Source organism: Trachurus japonicus, chromosome 11 (genome assembly GCF_045865225.1).
Source record: "Trachurus japonicus isolate A0001 chromosome 11, Traja_1.0".
NCBI lineage: Eukaryota > Metazoa > Chordata > Actinopteri > Carangiformes > Carangidae > Trachurus > Trachurus japonicus.
The window spans coordinates 12,506,378-12,531,396 of NC_140917.1; the positions used below are offsets into that span (position 1 = coordinate 12,506,378).

Consider the following 25,019-nt stretch of genomic DNA (forward strand, 5'->3'; position numbering starts at 1 on the left):
TATTCACTTTTGTGAATATGCTCTGAATGCAGAGATGCATCAGAAGTCAAATACATCGTTTTGTTGGTCTCCATTTTGTGCAGTTTGATATTTTTTTATTCACTTCCGTACATGCAGTTGTCATGGTCCTCCTCAGTTTCATTCATGTGCTCTGAAATGCATTTTGCTCAGTAAAGAGCAAAATGAGTTTTTAGGAGCCAGTGTTTCTGCCGACTCATCATCAGTGGGACAGGTAAAGTGGGCGGGGCTTGTTGGTGACATCATTGCAGACTGCAGCGAAACTTTCTGGTCAGTTTGTTCAACATTTTCCCTCAGATGAGAAAGAAACATCCAAGAGTGTTTTCATTAACAGGAGAGTGTGGGAGGAAGAGAGGGAGTGTGTGTGTGTGTGTGTGTGTGTGTGTGTGTGTGTGTGTGTGTGTGTGTGTGTGTGTGTGTGTAGGTGGGTGGTGATCATTTCCAGGAAGAGGTACAAAGAGGGAGCGTTTGTGTTTGTGTGTTACTAAGTGATTTCCTGGTCGGCCGGGTGTATCCTGTTAAAACACACACAGACTCACACACACACACACACACACACACACACACACACACAAACACACGCTGGGTCATGTGTGTGCTGTCCATTAACTACTTGACCACACATACACACACACACACTGATTCTGACATCACAATAAAAGTCGTGGCATCACAATCAGTGTGTGTGTGTGTGTGTGTGTTTGCTCATTTTATTGTAATGTCAAGAGTGAAAACAGTGACACAAAAAACTTTATTTATAATATCAAACTCTTTATTTACAACAACGTCTCCACGATCAGGTCAAAGCTGGTGAGTTCAGACTGAAGCTGAAGGTCGAGGTTTAACAATAAACACTTCAGTCATTATTAAACAGTAACATATTATGAATGTTGAGTGTGAAGTCATAGTTTCACTGACATTTTTTAAATTCTTTTGTCTTCGGTCCAGCAAATAAAAGTGAAGTCATCTCAGCCGGACACCGAGGAAATATGGTTGTTATATAATAATAATAATAATAATTATAATAATAATACATAACATAATGTGCAGATACACAATAAGGTCTCGTGATGTTTTGAGGAACACAATAACAGATTCAACCTAAGGTCCTTTACTCAACTGCAGCTTTCGACCTCACACACACACACACACACACACACACACACACACACACACACACACACACACACACACACACACACACACAGGGACTAAAATAGCGGCTCTAATTGGGAGGAAGACAAAAAAAAACTGACAGAACAATGGAAGAGGAAGAAATGAAACCAGACTCAGTTTCATCAAGGAGAGAGACACACTGTGATACTACAACTGTAACACAACAATGACACAATACTGTAAATAAAACAGACTCAACACTCGAGTCCAGAACACAAAGTGATGGAAGATGTTATAAACTATCACTATCACTTACAAGAAAAAAAAATCTAATTAAAATGACTGTAATGATTTATTATAATTATTATGATTATTATTTATTGATACAGGCTAATTAATAGTTCATTGATCAACATGCAGGTGTCAGGGTGTTCGTGGCCACCAGGGGGCCCCTCGGGGACCAGGGTGTTATTATAAAGTGTCCGCCCCTTTCTTTTTAACAGTATCCCTAATTAAACAGCCGATTGATTATTGATTTCCAGGCGCGTGCACGTTCGTGTTTGCTGATTTGATTTCTACTCTGAAATGCTAGAAGTGAAGACAGTGCACGTTGCCCCCCCCCCTACTCCTCCTCATCACGGTAATTGAATCTCCCCTCCGCACAGTCAGCATCATCATCAGGACTCTGCTGCCCTCGTGCCCTCTCTTGCACCACACGCGCGCAAAAAAAAGTGTGTGTCCCTGCTGAGTGCGCGTGCCCGCTGTGCCTCTCGGTTAGTGGACACACACACACACACACACACACACATTCACAGACCGGAGCTGCAGCACCGACAGTGAAACCTGGGACATTAACGGGACACGGTGCGTTTTCTTTTTTCCTCTGTTCGGAGGAAACAGTCACCGGAAACCGACGGAGTCTCCGGTGCGTGGACCCGAGACTGATCCAGGTCTTTCCCGAGCCCACTTCTTTTCTTTTCCTCTCTGCTCGGTTTGTTGCTGTGGAAACATCCGCCCGTTTCTTCTTTCTTTCTTCTCCGTCTTGTTCTCCCACTTCTTCTTCCTCTTCTCCCACTGGAGCCATGCAGCTGCTGGAGGAAACCACGGACTGAAGATCTGAGCAGGTAAAAAGACCCGAAACATTCACCGAGTTTGTCGTTCACCTGGAAACAACCGGAGACTCCCGACTATTTGATCTGAGTGAGTGAGTGAGTGAGGCAGGGAACAAATCTGATCACAGCTGATTATCCGTTAATCGATTATTAGTAGATCACCTATAAAACAAAAAGTAGCTATCTGGTAATTAGTTTTGATAATCAATAATGACTGTTTGATCAGTGAAGTTCCACAGGTGTCAGTGAAGAGATTCAAGGGGTGGGTGATAATCAATCATCTTTATTATATTAGGCTATCATAAAAATCACAAAAGTGAAGTCTCAGTATCAGATTGGATATTGATCTGTGATTTTCTGTGAACTATACTCACATAAAGACACAACACAATATCCACTGAACAACATGAGATTGTAGGCTACAGCTGAACTGTTAATCCAGTGAAGCAGTGACAACTCCTGTACAAAAAGTACAGGAGTCATAATGATATACAGTGTTATAAATATCACATACTGTATCACATATTGTAAACAGCCACGTTACAGGAATAATACTATAAAAGCACAGTAATAGTCTTGTTATCTGCCTCTAAATTAATTATCCTTACACTGACACGCGTGTATAAAACAACGATATATAGACCATTAAAGTCAACAACAGCTGAGGCTCAGGTGGCCTCCACTTTAACATCATCATATAAGACGCGCCGTAGTCTGTAAATAATCACATTAACGGTTCGGGATACAAAAACATGGTCGTAGTATCAGGATCAATCGCGTTGATGCACAGATGTGTCGTCTTTACCATCTAAGGTTCAAAGAGGGTTAAGAAAAAGAAAAAAAAGAAAGAGCATCCCCAGTTTTGCTCATGCAGGATCGGTTTAGTTTCTATGACAACAGTATCTTGACGACAAATCACCACTACAACCACCACCACCAGTGAGTGACAGGTTTATTTTGACATTGATTTCCATCATGTGGGAACAAACAACCAGAGCTGGTTGGTTGTCAAGCCTTGGGAGACTAAAAAGTGTTATCAGTCGTTATCAGCGTTAGTGAGCTGATGATGAGCTGCCGTTCTGATTGGCTGTCCGTCTGCTGCTAAACCGCTGACGACACCGGTAGCGCCTTTTCAGAAAACATCACGGATTTTTCAACGGAAGCGCTCCGAGACGAGGGAGTGCATTGGCAAACAGGCGCCGACTGGCTGCAGGGTTGTTGCCGGCTGCAGACATAGTTCATCTTCTAGGACATCTAAAAATAAAGGCAGCACTTAAATTACTTTAAATTATAATTGGTGAATATAACACAGCGTCATCTGCATAGAAGTGAATAGTGCAGACCTATTAATCAGTCCCTCCAGGAATTCGCGATGTTGCGATCGCAACAATTAACGCAAATTCAGCCAATCCCCGCGAATTTTTGCGATCTTGCAATTTTGTACAATCACCGCAACTTTTCCGCAAATTGGACCAATTGTCGGTGCTTTCCGCGAGTTACACAGCAGAGAGTGCGAGTCTGGACGGTGCGGTGGTTGAAAGTGAGTCCACGGAGGAACAGCGTGGCTGGGCTGACGGCAAGAAACTTGATACAACGTGCACAAAGTGATAAGTAAATGAACACAAGCTGAGTTGAACGTGTTGAGTGTGTGAGTTGTCCTGGTTGACCACCCGAGGCTGTGTCAACCCCGCAGCACTCACGAGGGGGAATCCAGTGAGTGCGCCACTGCAGGGCCGGAGCAGAGCAGCCGGCAGCCAGGTGCCCCTTGCCCCATCCTAAGGCCCTGGCCCTGGACTTGAGTAGCCACCCTCCCCTTTTTATTAAAAAACTGGACTGTTTTAATAAAACAGTTCTTTTACCACGATTTTTAAACAGACATTTTAATTAAAAGTAAAACAACTTTCAACTCCATGTAATTTTCCTGTGCCTTTCTTAACAAGTGGAAAATTGCTGGTATAACAGGACCTCACATTATTTTGTGACATTTCGAAATTTTAAATTTTCCTTTGATTTTTAATTATTCAGAACAAAACTGCAACTTTTTTTTGCAACTTTCGCTGTCTCCCGCAATTTAATTGCAACAAAAGGGCTTAAAACATCGCAACATGCACCGCAATTTTTTCAAAATGTGGCCACAAATTCAGGCATTTTAGGCCGCAACAATCACAAAAAAAGCCTGCGAAATCCTGGAGGGACTGATTAATCTTATTTTCTTCGTCATCACGGTATCAACAAGTATTGCAAAAGGCTGCTTGAACTGCGATAAGTACGTTTTATTTACAGACGCCATGCCTGCACTCTCATATACTGCATACCTGTAACCTGAGCTGCACAGTTAGACGCAACGAAACGCAACGTAACGCAATGCAACGCAACGGTGAACTTCCATCAGGTCCCTCGGATAAAGCGTGCACATGGCATCGATCAGCATATTTGTTCTGGCACGACTTCTCGTGTTTAGTCGACTTATAATATTTAGAGTTTCTTTACAGCGTGCAAGCTTTCCACTCTTCTGCTTCTCTGTTTTTGATGTGTTTGTCATTTTTCAAACAGAAAAAGTTTTCTGAAAGACACAGGAACTGTATGGCTAATATGCGTCAATGAATATTTGCTTATTTATCGTAAGTCATATCGTCATTGTGTCATTGCGATATTGAACATCGTACATTTTGCTGATAACACACTGGCTTTAAAGTGAATATGAGAAAAACAGGAGGTCGACAATAAAAACTGTGGTCCTAAAGTAGAGCCCTGAGGAACTACTTTGTGTTAAAGCAGATATCAGTGGAATGTTTTTGTTAATATAAGTCCTAAATAGTCCTATTTTCCGTCAGCAATCACTTACATGAAGTATTTCAGCCTAAACACGAGTCTCTCCGTCACTCTGCTCTGCTGTAACCCGAGGAGAAAATTTTCCTTGTGGGATACAAGTGTTATCCAATGAGGGGAGAGAACGGCATGAAGGGCTGTGTGTGCAGCCAAGGGATGCGCGTGAATGTGGTGACGTAGCACGAGGACCAATTGATGCCTGACAAGGGCGGGGGCTGCTAACTCATGGTGCGTTCAAGGAAACTCGTACTTTGTGTTTTTCCTTCCTGTGAAGTCATACCAGTTCGATCTGGTACGAGTTCACGGGTCGGAAGTTACGAGTGGCCGTTATAGGGAACTTTCACAGACAACAGGACGGTAAAAACACGAGCTACGGGTTACCTGGAACGCTACCAAGTCGTAGTTGTGACTTGAAGCTGTAACTTACGGTTTCAAAAGCCTGCCTTGAACACAGCATTAGCCGAAACGGCCGTGCCGCTGTTATCTGCTTTAACTTATATGTTATTATGAGATTTTTTATATATTCCGCAAAAGAAACACAGATGAATCAGATATTTGTGGTGATTGAGGGAACAGAGGAATATTATAGAAATATTGTTTTATATCCGTTCACTTGATGTTTAAAGACGACGTGTCTACAACTGGGAACTTTAAATTGTTCGGCTCATATGACTGAACACACACTAGTTTGTGACGCAGCTTCATACTGTGCTGCTGCTCACCTGTCGTCCAGGTGTGTGTCTATGTGTGTGTGCGTCAGTGTTTGAATCTTTTTCCACATTCAGAGTAAAGACGACGAAATAAGAAACATAGACCCACACTCACCCACCCACCCACCACCACGGGGCTTTACAGCTCAGGACGTTTTCCAGGACCTCGTCAGAAAACCACTGTCATGTTGTTCCTGGATGTGTGTGTGTGTGTGAAGTGTGTGTGAAGTGTGTGTGTCATGTGTAGTGTAACCGTTTGTCTGACCCACTGACTGTGTGTGTAATGTTGTGTGTTTGTGTTTCTAACCTGAGTGTTTGCTCCACTCGTTTCTACTGGTGTTTCGCAACAATGATTACGTAATACTGAAGCTGCTGGAGAACAATGGCTCATACACACACACTGTAACACACACTGTAATACACTGGCACTATAACATATATTAACACACACATACACATATACACACACACCGATGGACTCACAAACTGAATAATAAAACAAATTGAATGTTACATCTGTCACACTTAGAGGTGAAACTGCCAAAGTGTCACCGCTGCTGCATTTGGAGATTGAACAGGACAGGTTTGTTTATCCAGAGGACGCTTTTATCCAGAGCAGAAAATTAAGATTTAGTGACGGGGTAGGTGACAGGTAAACATTAATAATGGTAATTTTCAGCCGCAGGACAGTCTGAGTCTAAGACTGAGAACAGAGCACACTATACAGACCGTCTCTGTTTTGCCTCTAAACTGTGTTTATTCACATATCCACCTCTAGAAATATGTGAATATCTTGAATTTATGTGTTGAATTGTGACAGACTTTGTCGTCATCATCCACAGAAATCGACACCACCATTCATTCTTTTGGTGACATTTATTCGTTAGTCATATTTTCACACTACATAACTGGCCCGTATCCCACTCGGAGGCCACTGTTGGACATTAGCTCCATAGTTGTGGCCCTCTGTGGCCCCACAAACACACATGGGGCTCATATGGAGCTAATGGACAACAGTTGTTGGAGCCCACATGACCATGTTGGCCAAGTTCCCAGAAATCCCAGCGGCTCCTAAAGGGGATCCATGTTTTTCTTTTTAAATACAGACTTAATTAATATATTAGAAAGAAAAAAACGAGGTTTGATTGTGGGGGAAAGGTTGGTCTCTGGTTTTAACCACAGGACAGACTGTGTTTTATCCAGAGGACAGGTTGTGGGGGGGGGGTTGCCCACAATTTTTTCATTTGAGTTTTAAGCAACAAAAAGAAAAACAGTCTTTGACATTCCTGCAATGTGTCATACAACATAGGTTAGCTGCCTTATTATGATGAAAACGTAACATGAAACAAAACAATCACATAGAGAACATCAACCAACATGCTTCTCCTGTTATTTAAACAGATGATAAACACCACATAGTGGAGTCTTATTAAATGCTATAATGAAAAACTATAGGTGTTAGGGAGAAAAATAGATAAGAAAAAAGATAATAATAAAATATATTAATAATCACAATCTTGGAAACTGCTGCACCCACATCAATTAGTCATTCATTTGATTGTCTGTTTAATCTGAGTCCTTAACATAATCAATGAAGGGCCTATATGTGCTGTTTAGCCTTCAGTGTGTAAGTTATCGTTTCTAAATATGGGCTTGATAACATCTGTCTTGACTCTTTACCATTGAGTGGTACTTGGTTTATGACTCTTTTTCCATAATAGTGCAATGCATTTTTTGGCATTAAAGACGAAGTAAGCAGGATTTTTCACGTGGCTCTGCTACATTTATACCTTAAATAAAAAGCTCCAGAGTAATTGTGATAGTTAACTACATGACTTGTGACTTGTTACGAGTGAGAACGGAGGCTCTCTGTCTTCCACCTGGCGTCTCACGGCTGAAAACCAACCTTGCAACATCAGTGTAGTTACTTGGTCGCCGCCCCGGTGTCCCAGCTCTCGTCTTAGCAGCACCACGACACAAACGCGCTCGTTATCCGTAATATTTTGTGTATGACAGTTAAGACTACACAAATATACACGTTGTAACATCGTATATGTTATCTGCTGCTCAGTGGGTTGATTTTTTTTGCCGGCTTCGTTGTAAACAAATGCACATGGCTGGGAGGAAGGTTAGCAAAACAGCAGAAAAGCGACCAGACTTGTTCCTCGCTGAGGTCGATAAATGCCCGTTCATATTTGTTGTAGTTGTGTTTCTCCGGATATAAACGCAGGAGACAGGTTGTGTCTTATCTTTAATTCCTGTGTCTTGTGTCTGTTTTTCCCTGCAGCTCGTCTGACAGGCTCCGAGACTCTTCGTCATGTTGTCTGGGTCGCCCCATCCCTCTTTCTTCTTCCCCTTCGTCCTCCTCCTCCTCCTCATCGTCCGGTCGTCCGACTCGTCGTCCCTCTCCGCTGACAACGCCACGACGGACCTTCAGGAGGTCACTCTGGCGGCCATCTTGCCTCTGACTAACACAGAGTATGCGTGGGCGTGGCCTCGCGTGGCGCCGGCGCTCCTCCGGGCCGTGCGGCGCGTGAACTCGGACCCCTCGCTGCTGCCGGGCCTGAAGCTCCGGCTGGTCCACGGCAGCTCGGAGAACCGCGAGGGCTTCTGCTCCGACTCCATGGCGCCGCTGGTCGCCGTCGACCTCAAGATGTCCAGCGACCCGTGGGCCTTCATCGGCCCCGGGTGCGACTACTCCTCCTCGCCCGTCGCCCGCTTCACCACCCACTGGGAGGTTCCCATGGTGACGGCCGGCGCCCGCGCCATCGGGTTCGAGTCCTACGACGCCGTCACCAACACGGGCCCCACCCACAAGAAGCTGGGCGAGCTCGGCCTCAGGATCCAGGAGACGTTCGGCTGGCGGCAGCGCGCCATGCTCATCTTCAGCGACAACAAGGACGCCAACGACGACCGGCCGTGCTACTTCGCCGTGGAGGGGCTGTACACGGTGCTCGGCAAGCAGAACGTCACCATCCGCGACCAGGTCATCGACGCCGACACCATCAACTACAAGTCCGTGGTTCAGGAAATCAGAGAGAACAGTCGAGGTAACGAGGCTTCGACTGTCAATCATCAGAGCTCTTTCCTTTCCTTTCTTCTCCTAGCCTTATCTTTCCTTTCCTTTCCTTTCCTTTCATTTCCTTTCCTTGTCTTTCTTTTCTTTTCCTTTCATTCCCTTTCTTTTCCTTTCATTCCCTTTCCTTTCCTTTCATTCCCTTCCCTTTCCTTTCGTTTTGTTTCCTTTCCTTATCTTTCCTTTCCTTTCATTCCCTTTCTTTTCCTTTCCTTTCCTTTCTTTTCCTTTCCCTATCTTTCGTTTCCTTTCATTCCCTTCCCTTTCCTTTCGTTTTGTTTCCTTTCCTTATCTTTCCTTTCCTTTCATTCCCTTTCTTTCCTTATCTTTCCTTTCCTATCTTTGTTTTCCTTTCCTTTCCTTTCCTTTCCTTTCCTTTCCCTCCCCTTTCCTTTCGTTTTGTTTCCTTTCCTTATCTTTCCTTTCCTTTCATTCCCTTTCTTTCCTTATCTTTCCTTTCCTATCTTTCTTTTCCTTTCCTTATCTTTCCTTTCCTTTCCTTTCCTTTCCTTTCCTTTCTTTTCCTTATCTTTCCTTCCCTTTCATTCTCTTTCCTTTCCTTTCCTTTCCTTTCCTTTTGTGACTCAAGATGTAACATTTTCTTTCTTTCTTTCTTTCTTTCTTTCTTTCTTTCTTTCTTTCTTTCTTTCTTTCTTTCTTTCTTTCTTTCTTTCTTTCTTTCTTTCTTTCTTTCTTCTCTTTATTCAATCCTCCCTTCCTTCTCCTGCTGCTCCCACCTCGTTAAATGATGGTTAATAATTATTTGATTATTTTGCTTCAGTAGTTACTGGCTGATCTCAGCTCAGCTCTTGTTTATCCAACTTTATGAGGCTTCAGATCTGCGGTTAATGGTTCGGGTTTATTGTGGCGTCCTCAGAAGTACAGTAAACCATACAGGTATGTGTGTGTGTGTGTGTGTGTGTGTGTGTGTGTTGTACACACCTGTAAATAATCAGCAGCAGGAGTTAAGTGCGGAGAAGAAGAAGAAAGAATCAATGTGTCCTTTCTCCCTCAGTTTTTCCTTCCTTGTTGGCTGCTGCTGCTTTCAGCGCCGAACAGTAAAAACCAGTTTCCCCTCAGTCTGAAGCTTAAAGGTCTCTCTCAGTTTGCCCTTCGTATTGTTCCCCTGAAACATCATCAGTCTTACTCCACCTACACCTCGACAGGTTCAGGCTCGACACACAGTCTTCACCTGTGTTATCAGGACAAGTATCCCAGAATGCACTTCACATCAGCCACGAGTGATGGTCTGTTTTTAAATTCACTTTAATGCTTTAAAGCAGAAGTAAGCGATCCGGTCGTTTTGGCTAACTTCCTGCCAGCCGATGGGAGTTAGCAGTCCCCGCCCTCGTCCCTACGTCACCACATTCACACGCATCCCTTGGCTGCACACACAGAGAGGACCGCCCCTTTATGCCGTTCTCTCTCCTCATTGGATAAAGGTTGTAGGATACAAGGAAAGTTTTCTCCTCGGCTCAGAGCAGAGCAGAGTGACTGACAGACCCGTGTTTCAGACCAAACACTCTATGTAAGTGATTGCTGTTGGAAGATATAACTATTTAAGACTTATATTAACACAAATATTCTGCTTACTTCTGCTTTAATGTCTAATTGGGAGAGTAAGAATGCGTTCGATTGCACTCGGAACTCGGAAAGATCCGACCTCCGAATCGGAAAAATGCAATAGAACGGCCCTTGAAGTCGGGACTCCGACTCGGGAACTCGGGTAGGATCCAAGCAGCCCGAGTCAGTCGGAATTACGTCAAAGCAAAATGGCGTCGCACACCGTGAGAGGTATTTATTTATTTAGGTTATTTATTTTCCAACCTAGACATTTAAGCAAGGGAGAAGTTATGGAAAAGGGAATAAGCCTAGTTCCACGCGTATATTGCAGCAAGAGTTGACATCTGCACGGCTCGCTATGACGCATGCAGGATTCCCCTCGCTGGTGCGTTCAAGACTGCGTGTTGCAGAAGTGGCGTTTCTCTTTCTCTCTCTCTCTACCACAAGCAGCTAATGTTCTTCCCCAGCACCACTTTTTGATGCCCGAAAGACATCAGCTTACTGTGGCCGGCCATGTTTTCCGAGGTTGCGCAATGAAAACGCATTTACCTCGGAAGTCGGAATTTCCGACCCGGATCTTTCCGAGTTCCGAGTGCGTTCGAACGCAGCATAAGTCTGAGTCTTAATGAATATAATCAAAGGAAATAATCGGTTGTTGGTCAGTGAAGTGCACCTTGGGAGTTGTAGTGTGGTTTTATGCCCACGGGCTCGTACCTTCCACTTTTATCGACAAATCAGATGTTTTTTGTTTTGATGAGTGAGAGAACAGGGCTCGTCCTTCATGTCGATCAACACACAGCTGAGTAAGATCTGACATTAGCACAATGAAAATGACACACACACACACCACACACACACACACACACACACACACACACACACACACACACACACACACACACACACACACTGAGATCTGCACAGGATGATTTGGTGACATCATGGTGACCATGACACGAGGGAGAGAGCATACTGCTGATTAAATCACACACACAGCAGTATATGTCCTGAACACACACACACACACACTAACTGCTCCTGTCATCCTCTAACTGAGGCCATCTGTTGCCGCCGGCAACGCTTGACGGCACTGAGAGTAAATGTGTGTGTGTGTGTGTGTGCTTTTCTGGTTACGTAAAAAAAGAAAAAAAATCCTGGTTTTCACATGTGAAACAGTCAGCGACCACTTTATTAGGTACACCTTTGGGACTGCATGAAAATGACTGGGGGGTGAGGGGGGGAGTGAGGGGCTGCAGAGGCCAGTGGAGGGCGATGCCTTTGTTTTTTTGTTTTTTTTTACTGGACGAAGAGCAGTGACAGTTTTCTGGCTCAGAGGGAAGTTTTACATTTTTTTTTCTCATCACAGATTTATGTTAAAGTTCAGTGTAGAAAATGAGAAACAGCTTGTTTGTATATTATTTACATAAAAAAATGGTCATTCACATTATCTCTGCAGTCACTGTAGTCAGAGACCCTGCTTCATGTCAAGTGCTTTAAAAACAGATCAGGGAATTTCAAAATAAAATCAAAACTGACATGAAATGACCGATTTTAGGATTTATTACTGATGTGAAACCTTCTGTTAAAACCAGATAGTCGAGCATCACAGTAGTTTAACCGTCAGGAGATGACTTCTGCAAACAAATGAGCAATGTTACTTATGCACACATGAGCAGAGGTTACCAAGTAAAACCTGAAATCTTGAGTAAATGAGTCTCATGTGCTCATGAAGATCACGGACATAGAAAAATGTTGTAAGTCTGCAAAACAAAAACCTCGAACCACGAACTAAAGCCATGATTTATAACATAAAACAACTATCTCGTAGCTAAAGGTGGAAGTAAAATCTGTTCTCTTCCCTTTTACCAAGAGAAAACATGTCTACATTCAGCGGACACTGTGTTAAACGCAGTGCGCCACCTGTTTGTGAACGCATCATACATGAATCAAGATGAGTGTGAATTCAATCAACTGTTCTGAGTTGAGATCGCGCCGCCCGTCAGTGATCTACAGCTGATAGCGAGCGTTAATGAGTTCTTCCTGCCTGACTGTTCAGACAGCTCATGAGAGGAGGAGGAGGAGGAGGAGGAGGAGGAGGGGTGGTGGTGGTGGGGTAGTGATAATCACCATGGATACAGACGAGCCAAGCAGTGAGGTCAGGGACAGTTAACTTCAGGAGGAAACTGGACACTGAGCCAGACCTGGTCCGTGGTCTGATGTGTTCACCGTGGACGAGGACCGAGCCCCCCCACCTCGCCGCCCTAGCATCAGGACGTCTGTCTGCGGAGACAAAACCACCACAAAGAGACGACGTAAAATAACAACATTGTGTTAAACTATGTTTTACTCAGGGGCCAAACTGCCTCTCACTTCTTTCTCCTTTTCCTCTTCTTCTCTAATGAGACTTTAAGGGATAGTTCAACATTTTGGCAAATTGGCCCATTGCCATAATCCGTATAGTCATAGCAGTAGGTTCGTTACATTTAATTGTCGGTGCAAGCTATTTTTAGAACGGCAGAGCAGAGCCGCGAGCTGCTCAGAGCTACGCTACGGAGGCTAATGGGATTTCTTGGTTTCCCTCATCAAACTCATCAAATACACAATCCAACAACTCCAAAACGCTCTGGTGGACAAGTTGTGACCTGCACATTCACCACGCTATGAGATAATAACGGAACGTTACGAAGCAGAGTTGTTTTAGAGGTAAATGCAGAGACTGCTGCTGAAAAACTGCCCCCGACTGGAACGCGCAACAGCGGTTTTGCATGAATTTACCTCTAAAACAACTCCGTCTCATAACGTTACGTTATTACCTCATAATGTGGTGAATGTGCAGGTCACAACTTGTCCACCAGAGCGTTTTGGAGTTGTTGGATTGTGTATTTGATGAGTTTGATGAGGGAAAACAAAAAATCCCATTAGCCTCTGTAGCGTAGCTCTGAGCAGCTAGGTAACGAACCTACTGCTATGACTATAGGGATTTTATGACAATGGGCCAGTTTGCCAAAATGTTGAACTACCCCTTTAATAACGTGTCGTCGTTCTTCTTCGTCTCCTTCTTCTTCAGTGGTGTACCTGTGCTGTCCCTGGGACATCTTGCGGACTCTGATGGTCCAGTTCTGGAAGGAGGGGGTGGACTTGGACGAATACGTCTTCTTCTACATTGATCTGTTTGCTCAAGGTTTTCGGGGACAGGGTCCGGTCAAACCCTGGTACCGAGGAGACCAGGACGACCACACGGCCCGACGCGCCTTCAGGGTGAGGAACTATTGTCTCTGCGTGAGGTTTAATGTGTAGAATACGATCGATTACTGTACTATAGGGATGTCACGATAATAGATTTTTTTGGCACGATTATTGTCAGAGAAATAATCACAGTATTACGATTATCACGATTATTATGCATTCATTAATTTCACAACACTATTAATGTGTAAAATCAAATATAGTTAAAATATACATTACTAATTATAAAATATTTTAAATATCTATTCAAATATGACCAATTATTCCGCCAGGGGAAGTGTTTGAAATATTCAAGTCATTAATTGTCATCGATACCAAATGTTTACAAATGACACTCTAGCATTTAAATTCCTACCAATTCAATGTTACGTTAGTTAAATGGACCAGTATCTGTGCATTTACCTTTACTATGGCACACATCTGCCGACACGGTTCACACATAATCTTTCTTTGGAAAGTGACGGTATTTAGGAATCTTTGCGATCAATTAATTGTGGCGTTTAATACCGCGATTAATTGTGAAAACAAGTAATTGTGACATCCCTACTGTACTGTAATTAATACTTGGTCGTCACTGTGCTTTGTGTCCGTGGTCAGAGTGTGAAGATGTTGACCTACCTGGAGCCGAAGAATCCCGAATATGTTCAGTTTGTTGAAACTCTGAAGGACGACGCAAAGAAAATGTTCAACTTCACCATCGAAGACTCTCTGGTACCAAACACACTCACTCTGGTTCTGTTATCGATATATTGTTGTCAGTATGAGATCTGAGGCTTGTTGTTGTTGTTGTTGTTGTTGTTAATGGACAGTGGAAGTCAGAGAGGTAAATGACAGACTAACTGATTCTTTTAGAGGAAGAAGGATATAGTTGAATACAACAAATACTCAATTAATCAATCCATAGAGAAGTATTCAGGATCATTTCCTGAAAAAGTCAACTGCTTTTTTCTGAAGTTTCATAAACCCAGAAATGTATTGATTATAAACAGAATTAAATGATTCATCAAAAACTGTATCTTCAGTAGATAGGCCATTGTCTGTCTGTCTGCATATCTGTGCATATTTTTAATATCGTTGATGTCTGTGTTCATTTCTATGTTATATGTGTGTGTTAAATGTATGTTGAATGTTAATTGCACATTTGGAGTTTGGGGAAACGTAATTTCAATCCCCTGTGTACAGTGTGATTGACAATAAAGTTTTTTTTACTGCTCCAGTTTCAGCTCTAAAATCTTGAAAAACAACAGGAGGAACTGAGTATCTATCTATTTTGATAAAAGGTCAGAAAACTAGCGCTTTAGACCCTGGTAGATCAGCACTCAGCTTTAAACGTGAGACATTTAACAAATAAAAGCTCAATTATCAGATTCATAGTTTAAACTGTGGAGTTTGTTTCTGCAGCTAACTGATGATGGTGTATTTCTTATGTCTCCGTCTCAGTTTAACCTGATCGCTGGAGGTTTCCACGACGGAGTGATGATCTACTCTCATGCTCTGAATGAGACGCTGAACGAACAGAGAGGACCGGGACCGGGACCGGGACCGGGACCGGGACCGGGAAAAGTCCAGAGGCCTCGAGGAGACACAGTGACCAAGAGGATGTGGAACAGAAAATTCCAAGGTGAGGACCGATGCTTGTTTGTGACATTTCACATGCGTCTATTCTGGAGCTGCATGGGAACGTGGAGCTGAGCTGTCGACCAATCACAGCGCGGAGCTGGATTGAGAAAAGCCAGTATTAAAAATAATATGATTAAACCACAAAGAGCATAAATATTTGACTGACAGCAGCAATGGGAAACACACAGTCTTACGGCGCTGCTGATAAAAACCCACAGACCGTGTGTTTGTGTAAAACATCACGTGATGTTTAGCTTCTGTAAATTGGTTCCTGAGGTAATGTGCAAACTATGCGCGTTGTGCTTTTGCTGTGTTTCCACAGTCAGGAAAAAGCTGGCTTCTGATTGGTTGGACTGCAGAAAGCCACTTGGTGAAAGAAAAACAACTAAACAAGATTATTTCCAATCTTTATCCTAAGAATGGCTCAGCTCGCCGTTTACACTCCTTTGCCACTCTTTCTGCTACATACAGTTTGTATGCTAACGGGGGCTAAACTGTTTTTCAGTCTTTATGAAGCGTCTATTTCCATTGGTCATGCTAAACAGAGCTAGCTGTTTCTATCTTTTTTCAGTCTATGTGTTAAAGGGATAGTTCAACATTTTGGCAAAATCGCCTTTTGCCATAATTCATAGGAGTAGGCTAATTATAATTATCAGTGCATGTTGTTTTGAGATCAGCGGGGCAGAGACGTGAGCTGTTCAGTGAACACAATGGAGGTGAACAGTACAGGTCCCCTGTCCCTCAACAAACTCATCAAATACACAATCCAACAACTCCAAAATGCTCTTGTGGACAAGTTGTGACCTGCACATTCACACACTATGAAATAATCATGTATAATTATGTAACATTACGACACATGAAGCAAATACTCAGAACTACTTTCGATTTTTCGAAAACAACTCTGTCTCATAATTATGCATGATTATTTCATAGCATGGTGAATGTGCAGGTCACAACTTGTCCACGAGAGCGTTTTGGAGTTGTTGGATTGTGTATTTGATGAGTTTGATGAGGGACAGGGGACCTGTACCGTTAACCTCCATTGTGTTCACTGAGCAGCTCACGTCTCTGCCCCGCTGATCTCAAAACAACATAATAATTAAATTTAAAGGTAATGGACCTACTGCTATGACTATAGGGATTATATTATATATACATATATTATGGCGATGGGCGAATTTGCCAAAATGTTGAACTAACCCTTTAAACTAAGCTAGCTGCTTCTACGTAGCTGTTGTCTGTAGGCTAAGCTAAGCTAACCAGGTCCTACTCCGTGGCTCGTTACAGAAATGTCTCTGTAGAGGTTTGATAAATATTTGGAGCTCTCATTGCGGTTTTCCTGTCCTGGTTGGTGGTTTTGGTCCCACACATCCTGTCGTTATGTCCCCGCTGTTCCCAGTAGCTACATCGCAGCCAGCTGGTACACATTTACACTGTAGCACACACACAGCCGTGAGAATGCGTGTGTGTGTGTGTGTGTAGGCCGACAGTGTATGGAAAAACAAATGGTATGGTTGCTTCTCGTTCTCATGGCTTTTATGGAGCACGGAGGCTCCCGATTGGTCGATTTGATCACGGTTCATTAGATACATGAGTGATCGATTGGTGGAGCTGAGAGAAAATCTGGGTTCCCACTGGAAACAGCTACAGTACGCTAACTTCAGCTCTCGTATAAACACAATAAATGAATCGTGTCGTCACCACTGAACCGAGCTGTGGTCTTTATGTCCAACGTTTTTATGATCTCAGTTCATAAGTCTACAGTCTCGACCAACGCCATATGTAGACTCATATCATATCGCTCATATAGCATCAAGTTTAATCAGCAAAATTAGTATTTTTAAACATTTACATGTCATGGAGACCTGCTGCGGACGTTGTAGAGGCCTCGGTGTCATGGCGACCTGCTGCGGACGGGCTGCGGAGGCTCTGCATTGTTTTCGGTCCAGAACAGAGACAGGAAGTCATCAGTCATCTGCCAGTCTCAGGAAGAAGCTTCTTGATCACGAGGACGTTGAAGAATGTGTGAAAAACATGCAAAAGCTTTATTCTTGACATATAATATGACTGTAAGATCAGAGCAGCTGGTTGTCAGGGCAACACACCTGTCACCTGTCTGACAGCGTGAACAACAACAACACATCTACTGTGATCAGAAACAGTTTTCAGGCACTTTAGTCCAGTAATTTTAGGCCAAAAAAGGGGTCAAAGTTAAACAAATTGCAACAGAAGCAAACTCAACTGATTTTGTATCCTCAACATGTCCTGAGTGAGGGAAAAAAAGCCCCGAAGAATCCCATTAGGGGAAAGTTTAGAAAAACACCCAAACATATCCCATTTATACGCATATAAAAAAATGTTTTCACGTGAATAGGGTAAAATTTTTTACCTTTAGATTTCTCCATGAAAATTACTGAGTTGATTACTTACATTAAGACAAACAAAAAATGTATTACAAGTTTTTTGAAATTCTTTGTTAACATGAACAAATTTGCATAAATTTGTATAAATTTGCATAAATTCCATCGTTTTGACTCCATCGGTCAACCGACAAGTTGACCACTTTAAATTTCAAGATGACTGCAATTTTTCAAGACAGCCACATCCTTAGTAGAGCAGGTATGACATGAGCCAACAGTGCATAATCCAGTTACGTATGGCTAATTTGCATACATACAACACCTGATCTAAACATTGAGTAGAGCAGGTGAAAATGTCTTGTTCAATCTTGTTAACATATAATATGTTAACAAGATTGAACAAGACGTTTTTTTTAACTGTAATATGATATTACAGTTAAAAAACTTAAGGAATGGAACCAATTTAGGCCCATGAGCATTAATAGAGACGGAGCATGTCATACCTGCTCTACTAAGGATGTGGCTGTCTTGAAAAATTGCAGTCATCTTGAAATTTAAAGTGGTCAACTTGTTGGTTGACCGATGGAGTCAACTCATTCCAGTTTTCATGCCAGTACCACCACAGCAACTTCATATATACATGTGCCGTCAAAACGGTGGAATTTATGCAAATTTATGCAAATTTGCTCATGTTAACAAAGAATTTCAAAAAACTTGTAATACATTTTTTGTTTGTCTTAATGTAAGTAATCAACTCAGTCATTTTCATGGAGATATTTAAAGGTTAAAAATTTTACCCTATACACGTGAAAAAAATTTTTTATATCCGTATAAATGGGATATGTTTGGGTGTTTTTCTAAACTTTCCCCTAATGGGATTCTTCGGGGCTTTTTTTCCGTCACTCAGGACATGTTGAGGATACAAAATCAGATGAGTTTGCTTCTGTTGCAATTTGTTTGACCTTTTCTCATAAAATAACTGGACTACTTGTAGGCTACTTTAATTAGTTTTTTACTAGAATAATTACATATTGAGTGAGGGGCAGCAGGCAACATAAGATGTATCTTCTCCCCGCTCCCTTCCAACCAAGGAATAAGAAAATGTTGTGATATGTCATGATATTGTCAAATTGTGAAATTGAAATTGTGAAACCCTTGGCTGGAATAAATAAAAAGAAAGAAAGAAAGAAAGAAAGAAAGTTTTTCTATTTCATGATACTTTCTATTCGACAGACTCAGGTTCACATGTGGTTGATTTTAAATCAGTGTCTTGTCGTCACATCCGTGTGTACAGTGATGGCAAGTAACAAAGTACAAATACTTCGTTACTGTACTTAAGTAGCGGTACTCTGTACTTTTAGAAGTATTTATTTTTCTGACAACTTTTTACTTTTATTGGATAGCACACAGTAGAGATAGACAGGAAAGGGGGAGGCAGAGAGAGGGAGAATGACATGCAGGAAAGGTCTGCCCGACGCGGGATTCGAACCGGGGACGCCTGCGTTGAGGACTGTAGCCTCTACATAAAGTAAGCTACTCGTATTGTGACTACAGGAAGTACTTTTACTTTAATACTCTCACTACATGAAGCACCATTACTGTAAGACTTTAACCATTTAAAGTACTTTTACTTTGATAATTTAACTAAATGACATACTATTAGTGTGATACTTTAACTACCTGAATGTACCACACTGCTATGATACTGTGTGATAGCCTACTACACAAAGTATATTTATGAAGTACTGTTATTGTGATTCAGTGACTACAGGAAGTGTTTTTATTGTGATACTCCAACAACAGGAAATACTATTACTATGATACTTTAATTAAAGTACTTTTACTATAATACTCTTACTATATTAAGTGCTGTTACTGTGATACTTAAACTACCTAACGTACTTTTACTGTGATATTTGATTTCAGGACCGTTAATGTGACACAGTGACTAGAGGACGTACTTTTACTGTGATACTTTAAAGGAATAGTTCACCAAAAAATGAAATTCACCCTCATGCTGATGAATACTCCGGAGACCCGGGAGGCCGGTTCGTAGTCCAACGAATACTTTATATGAGAGTCAATAGCGCCCGACACAAAGGTCCATAAAACTACAGTACACAAAAACCTTGTAATATTCCTCCTTACTGCTCTTCCGCTGTAATCCAAGTGTCCTGAAGGGGTATAGTCCAGAGTTTACTGGAAACAACGTATTTTATGTCCTAAATGACGTTGTTTCCAGTAAACTCTGGACTATATCCCTTCAGGACACTTGGATTGCAGTGAAAGAGCAGTAAGGAGGAATATTACATGCTTTTTGTGTACTGTAGTTTTATGGACCTTTTTGTGTCGTGCCCAATTGACTCATGTTTCGTTGGACTACGAACCCCCCTCCCCGGGTCTCGAGATGCACTTTGAGGAATAAAAAACTACTCCGGAGTATTCATCAGCATGAGGGTGAGTCAATAATGACTGAATTTCATTTTTTGGTGAACTAATCCTTTAAAGTATCACAGTAAAAGTAGGTCCTCTAGTTACTGTGTCACATTAACGGCCCTGAAGTCAATTTATAACAGTAACAGTACTGTATGTGGTCGAAGTATCACAGTAACAGCACTTACCGGTAATATCAATCAATCAATCAATTTGTTTATTTCGGGCATGTCAATTTAAATCATCACACTTCATCCAAGTTCAAGTAATACAATACACATGGCCGAAAGGGAAAGCGGGAGAAGCAAAAGCTTATCTAGTCCCGCCCCCATTACCCACAAAATAAAAAATATTTATCATAATCTTTTCTTTTTTCTTTTTTTTCCCCCCTTTTTGCATTTTGATATAACGTTCTTTTACTTATGACATTTTGACATAACATGTTACAGCAGTAGGTAGTGTACATATATAGTATATCATATCATATCATATCATAATCTTTTCCTTTGTTTTTGCTTTTTTTACATTTTGATATAACATCAATATACTAGAAGCATCCTAGTAAAAGTACTTTAATTAAAATATCATAGTGATAGTATTTCCTGTTGGTAGGGTATCACAGTAAAACACTTCCTTTCATTTTTTGGTGAACTATTCCTTTAACTACCTAAATTACCTTTACTGTTATTGTGATAATTTAACCACCTAACGCACTGCGATACTGAGAGTACCTGAAGTACTCTATGTCTCTACTATATATACCTATACATATATATACACTGTTAAAACGAATTTGTTGGCTCAACTTAAAAAAAACGAGTTACCTTGTTGCCTTAAAATTTTGAGTTAAGAGAGCTAAGAATTTCTAGTTCTTTGCACTTCCATGTAAGTTCTTACCACTTAGAATAATATGTTGAAATGACTAATCCCAAAGTGACAGACAGTTGGATCAACTTGATATTTTAAGTTCAGTTGATAACATTTTAAGTACAACTAACAAAGAAATTTAAGTTGTATGAACTAAATGCCTAGTTGAGGTGACATTAAATTATAAGTTTAACCAACTTAAAATTTTAAGGCAGCAAGGTAACTTTTTCCAGTATAAGTTGGCCTCACTCAAAAACTTAAGTATGTTCCAACTAAGACCCTTTAGTTAAATCAACATAAAATTTTAAGGCAGCAAGGTAACTTTTTCCAGTTTTAGTTTACCTCACTCAAAAACTTAAGTATGATCAACAGCATTATTTGTCAAGATAACTAAATCACTTATTTTCTAAAATGACTGAGTGGAATACATAAAGAAATTACTTTTTTTTTTTTTTTTTTTTTTTAAAAACAGTATTTATTTTACCACAAACATCTTTCAACAAAATCAGTTCAGGCATAGTAGGCTATACTTTTGAACATGAAAAATGACAAATATTCAAATAATTCAAATTTAGGTGCATAACAGAAATACTACTTCAACACATGATATACAATTAAGACATATAATTTACTTAAATTACATACAGTACATAAATCACACTGTGAGACACTGTGAGGAGTTGACAGTATTAAAACTTAATATTTCAAGTTGGCCCAACAATTTAGATACTTTTAGTTGGATTGACTAAGAAAAATAAGTTGAGGTAACAAAAAACCCAAATTCCTTTTTACTGTGAACGCACCATGAACCCACTGTTCTACAGCTGAGGTATAGTATACTATACGTCAGTGTGCGAAATACCCATCAATATTCGGGGGGGTCCCTAACTCGCGATTGTTGCGCAGTACCGTTATTTTTTTTTCTTTTTATAAAGTAGGACTATAACATTACAATAAGCCAAGAAAATTAGCCTATAGCCTAAAAAGGAGAGGCAAAGTTGTGCATTACAATGCAGAAAGTAATTGATAATAAATAGACGATAATTCAATAAATAAAAGACAATAATTGGCACCACACTGGCGCACTTGAACAATGAATAAATGCCAGGTATAGGAGACTGGCGCGCGATCAGGGCAATGCAGAAACGAATAGACAATAAATAAAATACAACAATTAAAATGAATGAAAGACACCAAACTCGTGCACTCGAATAACAACCAACTGTATAAATCTGGAGATCGGAGACTGACGTGCAATTATGCACGAGATCCTCAGCCTGCAACTATGACCGATCATGTAGCCTTATCTAACCATCCATCTAGCAAATACGTTTAAACACAGCATTGAACACATCCACAAATCACATTCGTATAACGGGCCATCATGAAAATTGAAAAAGCACAGACAAATAGCTCACAACAGGCGCCTGGCCAAACAACACCACTGGGGGTTCAGGCCATCGTATGCTGAAGCAGGCTAGCCTCTTACCTTAAGTTATTTTCCTGCCTTAATGTCAAGCCAAGGGTTGCGGTATTTCCATTACCCCACCTGCTTAGGTGTAAAAAAAAAAAAGAAAAGAAAAGCGGCCAATCACCAGTGCTAGCAGCAGGGGCTGTGGCTACGTCTTCAGAGCACTCGGCCTCAACTTCACTTTCTTCGGCAGAGGGTGGGAGAGGAACGGGATCCTCTGTTCTGATAGCGAGTGGGCTCGACTCCTGCGCTGGGCTGGCGCACATGGCTAATTTGCATAATGCGCAGGTGACACGGTTCAGCTTAATGTTAAACGAATAAATGTTTTGAATTATGAATACTGGACATGGTGATCTTAAACACATTTAATTGACCACAATAAAATTATTGTATTATATTATTTTTTTTTTTTTTTTGACAAGATTGAGACCCCCCTCAGATTTTGCTTTTGAGTCTTTCAGGGGGTCTCAAGGGGTTAATCGGGGGGGTCCGACCCCCCCAAACCCCCCCGTATTTCGCACTATGCTATACGTATATATATATACGTATAATATTATATATACTATACCTCAGCTGTAGAACAGTGGGTTCATGGTGCGTTCACAGTCACTACAATGACTGCGTTCATGTCAGTGTTCGGTCATGACTGATGTAAATGCACAGTACAGTAGCTACACACACTGATGAGTTTAAAACCGAGCAGACGGAGTTAAACTGCTGAGTTTCATCGGCAGTAAAAACGTCTCCATCAATCACACACATGTTGTTTTAAACATCACTCATTCTGTTTTTAAGAAAATAACCCCTGTTGTTTTAGTTGGTGAAATATTTAGAAGACAAACACACGAGACATTTCATCATGTAGACAGAGAAAACCGTGTTGATGACAGATCGCTGAGCGTCCACAAACACTGACAAGACTGAGAGGGAGGACTCTGTAGGGCTGAACGGGAACATTTGTGATTTGTGATTAGTGCAGCTCAAAATTTCTCGTATAATAGTCGTCATATAGGCTTCTGCAGGTTAATCTCATTCATAGAATTTATCTCACACCGAGAGAGACTCCATAAAATGTACAGCACTATTTCTGAACTTTGCCCTAGGTGTAAAGTTGCAACAGGAAGTCTTATCCATATGTTTTGGGATTGTGCAAATTTGAAACAGTTTTGGGATCACGTTCTGGATGTACTCAAGGGCGAGAGACTCCTCACTCACCAAGATTGATTTTGCTCGGGGATTTATCTGTTTTACCCACTGACAGGATGAGGAAAACACGTTTTATTAGGTTATTGCTGGAAATAAATGCATTGTGGAAAGGTATATTAGATAGATATATTGAAACCTGCTGTTTCAATATATCTTAAAGGGATAGTTCAACATTTTGGCAAGTTGGCCCGTTGCTGTAATCCCTATAGTTTTAGCAGTAGGTTCATTACCTTTAATTGTCGGTGCAAGCTATTTTTAGAACAGCGGAGCAGAGTCGTGAGCTGCTCAGAGCTACGCTACGGAGGCTCATGGGATTTCTTGGTTTCCCTCATCAAACTCATCAAATACACAATCCAACAACTCCAAAACGCTCTGGTGGACAAGTTGTGACCTGCACATTCACCACGCTATGAGATAATAACAGAACGTTACGAGACAGAGCTGTTTTAGAGGTAAATTTATGCAACCGCTGATGCGCGTTACCGTCGGGGGCAGTTTTTCTGCAAGCAGACTCTGTATTTACCTCTAAAACAACTCTGTGCAGAATCCAAACACTACATTGACATGTTAATAATTTCAAAAAATCCATTTTTGGTTTACGGGGCCTTTCATAAATAAATTGTTTAAGAAAAAGCCCCCGCATCACTTGCATAGATTTATTGAGCTGAACAACGTTTCGGTCCTGAGACCTTCGTCAGGTTCTGAAGGTGTGTGAGGGAGGGAGGGAACGGTTTAAATAACCTCAGAGCCAAACACCACAGAGGAAAAAATATACATTGTATCAAAAAGAATAAACAATAAACAATTCATCACAGTACACAGTATACAGGGAAACCATACCAAGCTAAACTGAGACTAAATCGAAGCAAATCACATAGGTTAAAAACAAGCTTTAAGGCCCTGAGGCGCACTCGGGGAAACAAAGCATATATGGCTACATAGAAAAACATAGGATACATTTCTGACCAAATACAAAATCATCGAAAGATTGAAATACATATCAAAGATACTGAATTAAACATTATTTCATATGAAAAAATACAAACATAAATAAATTGTTTAAAAAAAAAGACTGAGAGGGAGGACGGGAGGACGACAGGACGCCCGACTGGTGGTCAGCACAGGACGGGAGGGACGGGACAGGACAGGACAGGACAGGCGTGTCCCGTCCCTCCCGGTCCTGAAACCTGAGATGAAACATGACTGACTGGAAAGACCGAGATGAAAGGATCCGGACGGACGAGGGACAGGACATGAATCTCCGGTCCAGCGTTACAGGAAACAGGCTCATCAGGTTGAAGGTGTCACTTTGAGTCGGCAGGAAAACACGGTCTTCATTTTAATCAGGACTTCATAAATCACCCGGTCAGACGTCCTCCTGCTGCTGCT

At 41.5% G+C, this 25,019-nt stretch overlaps 1 protein-coding gene across 1 annotated transcript in view; it reads left to right on the plus strand.

Moving 5' to 3' along the window:
- Positions 1-1,763: 1,763 nt before the first annotated feature.
- Positions 1,764-25,019, plus strand: part of npr1a (natriuretic peptide receptor 1a) — a 54,048-nt gene continuing 30,792 nt past the window's right edge. The window contains exons 1-5 of the mRNA XM_085791008.1: positions 1,764-2,258; positions 8,073-8,835; positions 13,492-13,682; positions 14,268-14,381; positions 15,111-15,291. Of these exons, the coding sequence (XP_085647134.1) occupies positions 8,103-8,835; positions 13,492-13,682; positions 14,268-14,381; positions 15,111-15,291 (1,219 nt within the window). The 5' untranslated portion in view covers positions 1,764-2,258; positions 8,073-8,102. The remainder of the gene's footprint in view (positions 2,259-8,072; positions 8,836-13,491; positions 13,683-14,267; positions 14,382-15,110; positions 15,292-25,019) is intronic.